Raw genomic sequence first — 12,196 nt, 5'->3', positions numbered from 1 at the left:
TTGGAGGTCAAAGTTTCTCCAATTTAGCGCTTACAACAAACAATGTATTATCATGAACCACATAATGTTTATAGAACACAGAGATACGCACTGGTCTTAATTATTTTATTTGATATATTATGTTTTGAATAAATTGATTACAAATATAAGCAGTTTTATTAGTGCATTTGAATACATTTTCCTAGTTCCATAAAGTAACAGTAGAAAACATTTCTGGTAGTTAATCCATCTAAGAAATGATCAGACCATCAGTCTTAGTTAATGCTTTTTAGCAAATATACCCTAGACAGTAAGCACATGTTTTCTTTGACATGTATTTGGTGTGTGCGTTAACCGTGTATATTAGTACGTTGGACTGATATATAATGCATGTGGCTTGACTCATGCACATACACAAACACCACTTGAATTCATACACATCTAGTCACACCCTCTCTCCTCCCTCTGCCTTGACAGAAGTTTTACTTCTGTAAAAGCAAAGGGGAACAGACCACATCGCACAAAGTACGATAGAGAAAGAGGACTCGCATCGAGACAGAGGTCTAAGAAAAAGAAAGCCGAATTAGGAAAGAGACAGCTAGTTATTAAAACAAATACAGAAGTGACTAGAGGGGAAAGCTGAGTGAAGTAGCCCAGAGGTTCAGTCTGCGAAATTAAAATATAGCCAGATTGCAAAATATATACAAATTGGAAGAAAGAGTGAGAGAGCATCAGCCAGGAATAAATTAGACTGCCAGGCAGTGACAGTTTGCATGACTGTATAGAATGACATGCAAACACAGAAATAGTGAGACAGCCTGAGTAGACATACAGGAAGGGAGAGGCAAGGAGAAAGCGCAAGACTGAGTAACCAGTCTGGACTGAGAGCGTTTCGTGTTGTCCCATAATCATGCTGGATTGTACAAGAGAAATTCACTGAGAGACAGCCATGACTTCGGTATGGAAGAGACTGCAACGTACTGGAAAGAGAGCGTCCCGCTTTCAATTCGTGGCCTCTTACCAGGAACTGATATTAGAGTGCACCCAGAAATGGTGAGATAGGCGATTGAAATATGGAAAAACTGTTACGATATGTGTATGAGCGTGACTGAATAATGTTATTGCGATTGGCGTGTCCTTTTCTTAGGTCCTTTGCACGAAGGACGATTTTCAGACCAATTCAATTTGACGTCTCCGTGTGTGAGTTCTGAAGTCATAAGATCACTTTGTAGGCAGTATGCGTTGCGAAACCTCTCTCTGTTCACGGTCTAAGAAATGTCTGAACTTACTCGAAGTTGTCTCTGTACGTCACATTTAAGAGGTCTTTCCTCAGACCGGAATGTCATATAAATTGCCCTCTCTCTCTCTGTAAGGGTGTCTCTGCGTGAGATGTCGCGATATGGAATGTCGCACCTATGAACTCTCTCCTCTTGGAAGGTGTTCGTTTATTCGCTTTTATGTGGCTTTACGTTATAACGCTTCTTGAATTGTTCGTTTATATGAATGGAGTGGGATTGTCGAAAGCGTTCGGCAAACGTTGACTATGCTTATTATACCCCACCAACGTGGTTGCCAATAGCATATTTTAATTATATATTAAGTATGTGACCCTTAATGCGAGGCAATTAATGGCGTTTGTATGGCCTTGCTGTGTGAGATAAGAAAAATGGCCATTATTGGTTTCGCTTAAAAATTATCACTACCAGACCAGCACCATTCATTTGCTAAATGTTTGTTTTGGTCCTGAAACACAATTTAGTTTAGATATACCAAAAAAGGCAGGAACTCTATGCCTCAGTACCCATCCTAATTATTCCACTCCTGCAACAGCTTCTCTGTCAAGGCCTAAACTCTGAGGAGATTTACTACACAAAGCACTATATTTATTAATACACAGCACCTAAAATAGCATTTGCCCATTATCCTTATGCAATAAAGCCGAGGGGGGGGGCAGTCTCCATCTTTGAACAAGCAAATGTGGCGGTGCTGCCATTTATTTAAAAAAATAAAATGCAGAAGTAAATGTAAACATTATTTAGAGTACAGTTGCTATTTATTTACTCCTAACAACCAGAGTTGCAATGAATTATCTGTTGCATTTCCAAACCACTAGTCCGATGTGTAAATGTGGCACTGGCAAATGTACTTTTTGGCTTTTGCAACTTTTATGACTCACTTTAGAGCAGGGCCCTTTATTTAGGAATTAATGCTTTTAGTTTTAAGCTGCTATTCTTCAAATCAGAAGGTATGATCCAAATCCGTTATCCTTAACCCCCAACTTCCCCAGTAATCAAATTCAAATGTTACCTATATATTTAGAACTTCACTGCAGTTTTCATAGATGTTAAATAGAACATTTTATAATGTACTGTCATGGTTTAAAGGGGACAGGGTCCCATATTATGTTAAAACATAAGACCCTCTTAATAAAGGCAAACCAGGAGGAAAGCACTAGATTTGGACTAAGCGGAGAACTCAGGATACATTTCGATACTTACAGGTCCAGAAGGGTCCACTAGGAAAATGCCTGGTGGGCCACTGGCCAACACCACTGGAGTGTCCACCTTTAAACTGCCAGGGCTGCCTCATCATCCCTAGTCTGGCCCTGGGCACTTGCCATGCAGCCATTTGGCCACCAATCTCTGCCAAAGTTATTTATTAATTTTCTGTGTTATTGTGGTCAAAAACACTTTCACATTAGTATTTTGAACAGGTCATGTGGAAGACCACAAACATTCACCAACATGTTTTCAGCTGCGTGTAATTGAAGAAAAATACATTGATATAATTGTTTTTCTCTAAGCTCATTGTCATGTGTATATATTAGGGATAAGTGAAAGACCTGCTTGATAATATTTATCTTTTCTATGTTTATATGGGGGTGATAGTCTACTTGCAACTACTTGAGGTTGGTCAAATTTTAGAAGACAGGTAGCCCAGGCACCTAAAGTGTTACCCTATCTGATTTTTTATAGTTGTTCATGAATACCAGGCTTCCTGATTAGCTCCTGACTTTTATGTAACTTAGTCCAAGCCTGTGTTTTTTATTTTATTTTAAATGTTTATATTAAAATGTTTGTGTTTCTGCTTCATACTTATTATCGGTACACATAACATCTGTATACACTTTGTTATTAAGTATCTGTTGCGTTTAAGTGTATTAAGTGTATTACACCTTTGTATTATCCTATATATACAGATTTTTGGCATGCTAAGGCTCATATAAAATGTTTGTGGGGCACATGGGCTCCCCATTAAGCAGCCTGCAGTCGTTTTTGTATGAGTTCCATTTTTTCTTGACCTACTGCTTTACTTGAGCACTCTGATTCTTAATTTTTCTCCCTTTAGTAAATTAACTACATTTTGTTTTTTAAAATGACATAGTTTTAGAAAATGAATGCATAAAATGGAAGAATGTTAACTTTTATTTTCCTTTTTTATTTTCAACACCAACCTTAAATGATGCATTATTTCTGCTTCCAAATCAGCTTAGTTTTTATTTTACTTGGGAACAATGTGTGTTTTAATACTGCAGCAATGGCTTGGGTACTAAGAAATTCTGATGTGTGAGCTTTTTCCAAGTGAGTGATATACAGTATATATATATAACTACTTGACTTATGTGATCAGCCTTGCTGTAAGCAATGGATCCATGTCTTATGTCATAGATGCTGCTGAATGATGCCACTTCAGCCAATGATCTGTTGTTAATTTGCAAGTTGAAGTTGGACACTTAACGGTTCAAGTCTCTTTCCAGGAAGCACTTTTACTTTCCTGTATTGAAATACATTTACAATATATGGACAAAAGTATTGGGATACCTGACCATTACACCAACATGGTCTTTGATGACATAGCATTCTAAATACATTAATATGCGGTGGGTCGCCCTTTGCAGCTATAACAGCTTCCACTTTTTTGGTAAGGGTTTCCACAAGATTTTGGAGAGTTTCTGTGGGGATTTTTGCCCATTCATCCAAAGCGTTTGTGAGGAAGCTTTCATCCCAAAGGTCTTTGATGGACTCTGTGCAGACCAGTCAGGTCCTTCCATACCAAACTCAAACAACCATGTCTTTATGGACCTTGCTTTGTGTCCTGGGACACAGCCATGATGTTCCCACAAAGTTGGAAGCATAGCATTGTCCAAAATTTTGAATGCTGAAGTGGACAATACTATGCTTCTAATTTTGTGGAAATGGTTTGGAGAAGGCCCTTTACAATTCCAGCTTGACTGTGCCCCAGAGCACAAAGCAAGGTCCATAACGCTACCCAGGACAGTGGGACAGTACCCAAAACTGGCTCTGTCACACAAGAAATGAGAGTGTTGGGAGGTATGCTTTGTGTGCCTACAAATGTGAGTGGAGTAGCACATGAAGAGAATCAGTATCTCTGCTTCCATTTATTTATTTATACCTGATGAGAATGCGGTTGTGTGTGGACATTCTATTAGCTGGCTACTTTGCATGATGGTTCCAACTGGCTTTGTCTGTGGTTCCCTTCTTGTCTCCTTAAATATAATGATACCGTGTTTCCCCGAAAGTAAGACAGTGTCTTACTTTCTTTTTATCCCTAAAAGCCCCACTATGTCTTACTTTCGGGGTATGTCTTATATTGGGAAAAATTGAGAGTGATGGGAGTTATGATGTACTTTTAGAGCATAATTAGATCATGAAAAAGACATTGGAAATGGTACAGCATAACACCCATCACTCTCACACACTTACCAATCAACACACCTACCAATCCACACGTATACCAATCCACACACATATACACCAATCCACACGTATACACAAATCCACACACATATACACTAATCCACACACATATACCAATCCACACACATATACACCAATCCACACACATATACACCAATCCACACACATATACACCAATCCACACACACATATACACCAATCCACACACACATATACACCAATCCACACACACATATACACCAATCCACTCTCACTTAATGCTTTCCTACCTTTCCTTTCTTCTTTCAGCTTCTTTTCCTCCTCTTCGCTCCTCTTCTTCAGTTCTTGTCTCCTTCCGGGTCAGAGGGCACGGACAGCGGTGGGCGCGGCTTCAGTGTTGTGCGCCGGGATCTGACAAGAAACCCCGGCGCACAACAGCTGTTGCCGCGCAGATCACAAGGGAGCGGTATCGGAGGTCATTAACAGACCTCCGGCTCCCTTGAGTGATTTTAAGCCGGGTTGAACCCGGCTTAAAATCACTCAAGGGAGCCGGAGGTCTGTTAAAGACCTCCGATACCGCTCCCTTGCGAGCCTGCTCCTCCAGCGGCGGACATTACTGTCCGTCTCTGGAGGGGTGCCGGGTGCCGCAGGTTGGCACCCCCTGGAGTGTGGCGCCCTGTGCGGTCGCACACCCCAAAGGTCGGCCCTGCTCTAAGGGGCCGGCCTTAGGGGTCTGCGGCCGCACAGGGTTTAAATAAAAACATCGGGGGTTTTTTTCAACTTTATTTAACATCCTCCATGTTAAATAAAGTTAAAAAAACTTTATTTAACATCCTCCATGTTAAATAAAGTTTTTTTTAACTTTATTTAACATGGAGGATGTTAAATAAAGTTAAAAAAAAACCCCGATGTTTTAATTTAAATCCTGTGCGGCCGCAGACACGTAAGGCCGGCCTTGGTGGGGACTTCCCGGCCCCTTAGAGTGGCGGACCCGGCAAATCCCCCGTGTTTCCCCGAAAGTAAGACATATGTCTTACTTTCGGGGTACGGCTTATATTAGCCGACCCCTCTGAAACTCCCGATACGTCTTACAATCGGGGGTGTCTTACTATCGGGGAAACACGGTAGTAGCAGTCCCACGCTAAACTATGTTATGCGTAAAAAGTGAAATGCAGTAAGCCTACTGAGCAGCCAATGGCTTGATATTACACTGTGTCCATACACATTATATGACTAAAAGTATGTGGACACCCCTCCTACTTAGTGAAGTTTTGGTGTTTCAGCCACACCCAATAATAACAGGTATATAAAATCAAGCACAATAGGCATGCCATCTCAATAGACAAACAATGGCAGAAGAATAGGTTGTACTGAAGAGCCCAGTGACTTTAAATGTGACACTGTCATAGGATGCCACAATTGCCATAAGTTAGTTGTTGAATTTTCTGCACTGCTAGACCTGTCCCAGTCCACTGTGAAAGCTATCATTGTGAAGTGGAAGCGTGTAGGAGTAGCAACAGCTCAGCCATGAAGCTGTAGACCATGCATGCACTATAAAAATCACCAGCCCTCCAATCGAAGGAGAGGATGTCAACGGAACCACCACCATTTTTGCGGAACTTCACCAGGAGGTCATGTCTGCGGAGATGCGGACAAAAAGAGAAGAAGATGATGCTAGAGAAGTAGCGGAGCTGCGAGACACGGAAGCAGTCAGCGGAGAAGATAGAGAGCCATTTAGAGAGTGAGAGAGATAGACTGAGAATGTGAGAGAGGTAATGTGTGAGAAAGTAAATATGGGCGACGGACAACAAATTTTGTTTCCGAAATTTAAGAAGCCTGCATTACAGCCTAGAATTAAAATAGATTTGTTGGCAGTTTGTATCATTTGATTTACACAACATGCCTACCAATTTTGCAGATGCAAAATATTTTTTATTTTGAAACAAGAAATAAGAGTAAAAAAATAATAGAAAAATGAGCGTGCATAACTACTTGCAGAAGAAGAGAGGAGGCTGTTATAGCTGCAAAGTTGAGGGCAACACCATGTTAATGCCCATGTTTTTTGTATATTTTGAAAAGCAAATTAGTGCATTCAATACTTAATTTTGAACAACAACAAATAGAATAAAAGGCATTTACATTCAGATTTCTGAATATTATTGACCAATAAGTACACAATATTATTGACCAATAAGTACACAATACAGAGTAAAATTAAGTGCGTACCATTCTAAAAACACCTAAGCCATCGAAGGCATTATTATTGGGGATTCTGTCATACGATGTGGTCATATATTGCTTAGCCCACCAATACATCAAAGTAACCTACTTTCATTGGGTCCCATGTAATTTTGCATGGCTAGATTGCGTACCAAGGAGGTGAATCATTGTGAGTGCACTGTATTATGAATCACAGAGACTCTCATTTTATAAGGGGGTACAGTGCTACACATTTTTTTTAATTTTAAAACAGGTTTGAAGTCAAACCCAGTGATTGTATTCACTAGTTTTGTCATTTGAACTGTAACAGCTTTGGTTAACCCAGAGATCACATGACTGGGTGATAGGCGAATCAGGTCTCCGAGAAAAGATCTCTGCACTGAGTGTGCCTGTTCATTGTTCTGTGGTGTAACAATGGCACTTAAGAAACATTGTTTAAGCAATGGCATGGGCCATCATGTTGTACAAAGGTTTAAAGTTATTGCTTACCTATTGTTAGTTTGTTGATTTTTATGGAGTTGGGTCAGCTTTGTAACGGTGGGACAAGGAAAGGAGAGGTATAAGTCAATAAATTGATAAGATATGCACCTATGACTATATATCTAAGCCTCACTGAGTTAAAATAATCACTGTTCAGTTGTAGTGGTGGTTTTAAAATTGGATAAATCACAACCACACAATTGAAAATAGTTTATCTGGTGAATATATACACCTATCTGCCATAACATCATGACCACCTGCCTAATATTGTGTAGGTCCCACTTTTGCAGCTAAAACAGTCCTGACCTGCTGAGGCATAAACTCCACGAGACCTCTGAAGGTGTGCTGTAGTATCTGGCACAAATACGTTAGCAGCAGATCCTATGAGTCCTCTAAGTTGCAAGTTGGGGCCTGCGTGGATGCATTCTGGTGCCATGTAAAAATGATGTAAAATAAAATCAGACCAGACCACCTTCTTCCATTGCTCCCTGGTCCAGTTCTTGTGCTTATGTGCCCATTGTAGGTGCTTTCCTCAGTGGACAGCGGTTAGCATGGCCACCCTGACTAGTCTGCGGCTAAGCAGCGCCATACGCAGCAAACTGTGATGCACTGTGTGTTCTGACACTTTTCTATCAGAACCAGCATTAACTTTTTTTAGCAATTTCAGCTATAGTAGTTCATCTGTTGGATTTGACTACACGGGCCAGCCATTGCCCACCACGTCCATCAATTAGCCTTGGCTGCCCATGAGCCTGTCGCTGGTTAACTGCTTTTCCTTCCTTGGACCACTTTTGATAGGTACTGACCACTGCAGGAACACTCCACAAGTGCTGTCGTGTTGGAGATGCTCTGATCCAGTCCTCTAGCCATCACAATTTGCCCCTTGTCAAAGTCACTCAGATCCTTATGCTTGCCCATTTTTCCTGCTTGTAACACATCAACTTAGAGGATAAAATGTTCACTTGCTGCCTATTATTATTGACAGATGCCAGGATAACAAGATTATCAGTGTTATTAATTTACCTGTCAGTGGTCATAATGTTACGGCTGCCTATTATTATTATCGACAGATGCCATGATAACAAGATTATCAGTGTTATTAATTTACCTGTCAGTGGTCATAATGTTGCGGCTGATCGGTGTACATCATAGTGGGTCTTTGAGAGAAAATGTCACTGATTTTAGAAAATGCCTAAGTTTGTTACCATATATATGTACAGAAATTGCATAAATACCGTATTTGCTCGATTATAAGACGACCATGATTATAAGACGACCCCCCAAAATCTGAATATTAATTTAGGAAAAAAAGAAAAAGCCTGAATATAAGACGACCCTATAGGAAAAAAAGTTTTACCAGTAAATGTTAATTCGTGTAAACTATGTGAACAATTGTTTGTTAATAAAAGCTATGATTGAGAAAAATATTTCGTTTTTATTTCCTTTTTTTACAACCTGCCCCCCCAGTTATGCACATCTGCCCCCAGGCTTGCCACTCTGCCCCAGAAATGCCTTATACCCCCCTATATGCCACTGTGCCCCATGATATGCCTTTTAACCCTCTAAATGCCACTGGGCCGCATGATATGCCTTTTGACCCCATATGTGCCACTCTGCCTCCAGAATTGCCTTATACCCCTATATGCCACTCTGGCATTTAGGGGGTTAAAAGGCATATTATGGGGCAGAGTGGCATATAGGGGGGTATAAGGCATTTCAGGAGGCAGAGTGGCGTATAGAGGGTTAAAAGGCATTTCTGGAGACAGAGTGGCATTAAGGGGGCTAAAAGGCATTTCACAGAGCACTCTGCGTCCAGAAATGCCTTATGCCCCCCGTTTAACACTCCCCCTCCCTCCTCAAACTTACTGGTGCTTCTGAGTCCAGCGGAAGTTGTCTACGCGAATCGCATAGAGCTCTACACGCTGCCCGGACTAAGCACCGGGGACTCAGAAGCACCGGTAAGTTGGGGGGAAGGATCCAGGTTCCCTGCATCTGAGTCCCCGGTGCTCAGTCCGGGCAGCGTGTAGAGCTCTACCCGATTCGCACAGACAACTTCCGCTGTACCTAAGCACCGGGGACTCAGATGCACCAGTAAGTTTGGGGGGGGGGGCATAACACAGGAGGATCCAGGTCCCCTGCATCGCTGCGGAGGATCTGGATCTTAGTCTCATAGTCAGACCTATTCGACCCCGATTATAAGACGAGGGGTATTTTTCAGAGCATTTGCTCTGGAAAAAACCTTGTCTTATAATCGAGCAAATACGGTATATTCAATGTTTTTAATTTTTCTTTCTTTCCTCCCTCACTCCCTCCCTCATAAATATTATTCTCGGTCTCTCATTCCCCTCATTTCATAAATCTGTCCCTTCATTCTTCCTCTCTGCCCTTCATACCTTTTATGGATGTTTTTCCCTGATGTTTACACAGTCTGAATTTTTCTTTTGGAAGAGAGTGTGTGCAGTGTTGCTAAGCATGTCTCTGGCAGGGGATAGGTTAATGAAATGTTATTTTAAGTCTGTGCCTGGGTAGCATTTAATTGAATGTAATATGTGTCATTCTAATTCCCATCTTTGGTGGCTTCTTTTCTAAGAACAAATATTTATATTTCTAAATTTCTGTTATAATAAAATCCAATAACAAGTACCGGTATTTCATTTTACTGTTCCTTCCAAATCTATTTTAGCATGCCGGGGACTTTTATTCTAATCTCATTAAAGATAAAGGTGATGACACTCATCGCCATAATTTCACTTATCTCTTAAACAGAACAAAAAAATAATAAAAATAATATTATAAAAATAATAAAATAACTTGCAGATTGACTATGTCCTACCTATGATTTTCTCAATGTGTTTGTTTACTTTATTCTATTCAATAAATTTGTTTTTGGCAGGACTGGATAGTGTACATTGAACATGTGTCTGCCTGCCAAAAATAATTTGGGCTTTTTTTAAAACAGAGCTGCTTGGCTGGATTTACAGTCTGGGGTGGATATTAAAAGCTATCCCTTGATTATACTGCAAGGATTCTGGGACTTGTCATTTTGCAGAGATTGAGAATGTACCTCAAAGCACATCTCCTTGCAACCCCCTCTGAGACAAGTGTTAATCATGCAACCGTATTGAACGCTATATGAGATTACATTGTAATTTAACCTTCATAAACCCAATTAGAATCGGTTCGGTTGTGTCTCATGTCAACGTGTAATGAAGTGTATGCTGTTTGTATATGTTCATAACTAAGGAACACCAGCAAATATAGGTGCTGCTTAACATCAAAGCCACATCCAATCCTGGATTGACAAATGCCTGTTGGGCCACTAGGTTTAGCTTGATATTTAGTTTGATTGTGGCCATACTGATCCAGTACTGCTCCAGTGTATAGCTGCTGCTTCTATGATACAGCTATTACTTAAATACCATAACTACAAGTGTTTAGAGCAGCACATATGCGGAAGAGTCATTGCTAAAGAAGGCAAAGTTTTGGAGTAGCCTCCAGCAATAATCTCCTTTTTTTATTTTAAGAGTTTTTTTCCTGTCTTTTTTACCATATGATAAATTATATAATGTCCCAGCACCATACATCAGGATAAAATCTGATAGACAGATAATGGAAAATATTGCACATAGAGCAAAATAAGAGACACCATCATTAAATGTATTGAATGCATAAACCTATTGCACTGTTAAGCCAACCACTACACATCAAGTCTTTTGCATTGTGTCTGACATTGTTTATTTCAGTGTAGCTTAGGTTGATTGATGTGTAAACAATTCTATTACAGCAAATGTATAGGATCTTGCTAGCTTTTCTTTTCAATTCAGCAAAAGGCTGAAAATATTGAAAAGATGGAGGCTGTTAAATGGAGGATACTGCATATTATGCAGGGCATGACTTATGGAAGACAATTTATATTGATCACTAACTTCACCCTCACTACCAAATGACTTTGGTCTGATAGATTTTTGATTTGTACACTCTATCTGTTTTCTATGGTCATGCTGCCACCAGTGCCTGAATAACTGAAATAATGTAACAGAATGTGTTGCTGTGCGTGTGCAGGGATACATTGACATAGGTTGTGATGCAAAACATGTGATACTGTAGGAATGTATAATGATGGTTGTATGGTCAGGGTCAGGTGTTGAAAATAAATGCAGAAATATTCTGCATAGTGCATAGATCACTTTAATGCATATATATGCATGTTCCATTTACATTTTCATTTATGATTATCAGATTTTTGGGGACAAAACTGCCTTATTAAAGAAGGGGTTATACTATGTACTTAGGTGAATAGATGACTTAGATGTGGCATTTAGTTTTTATCTGTTGTTGAAATTTGATTCTGTGGCGATTTGGTGAGACCTCCCCACCAACAGTACATTTCTGTATTTGATGACAAGGATACTAATAATAAAGTCTAACACTGAGCTGGAAATAAAGTTCCTAATTTTGTCCCATCCAACATTCCCACCAAACTATGTGGCTATTACACATAGTTAAAGAAACACTAGGCTAAATATAAAAGGAGTTGAATTTGCAACTAAAAATAATTCAGAACGTTTTTACATTATTGCCTTGTTTGTTGCTCTGATTCTCTGTAGTTCATGCATTACCACACCCTAGTCCCTGTAATAATCTGTATTCACACAGTGTTAAACTGAGATATTTTAAAGATTATGGAGTCACAGTTTATCATGGAATGGTGACTCATATAATGCCTGATTATTTCTTACAACAGTGTGCACATAGGGTAAAGTCAAACCTCAATCATGTAATAAATCATTAACGACATCCATATGTGGTACCGCCATTAA

At 39.9% G+C, this 12,196-nt stretch overlaps 1 protein-coding gene across 3 annotated transcripts in view; it reads left to right on the top strand.

Moving 5' to 3' along the window:
* The first annotated feature begins 371 nt into the window (after positions 1-371).
* LOC128468057 (EH domain-binding protein 1-like protein 1) overlaps positions 372-12,196 on the top strand; it is a 50,050-nt gene continuing 38,225 nt past the window's right edge. For all 3 annotated transcript variants that reach the window (XM_053449830.1, XM_053449829.1, XM_053449831.1), the window contains exon 1: positions 372-1,032. In XM_053449830.1, the coding sequence (XP_053305805.1) occupies positions 929-1,032 (104 nt within the window). In that variant the 5' untranslated portion in view covers positions 372-928. The remainder of the gene's footprint in view (positions 1,033-12,196) is intronic.

Source organism: Spea bombifrons, chromosome 10, assembly GCF_027358695.1.
Source record: "Spea bombifrons isolate aSpeBom1 chromosome 10, aSpeBom1.2.pri, whole genome shotgun sequence".
NCBI lineage: Eukaryota > Metazoa > Chordata > Amphibia > Anura > Pelobatidae > Spea > Spea bombifrons.
This window is presented reverse-complemented; position numbering and strand designations above follow the sequence as displayed.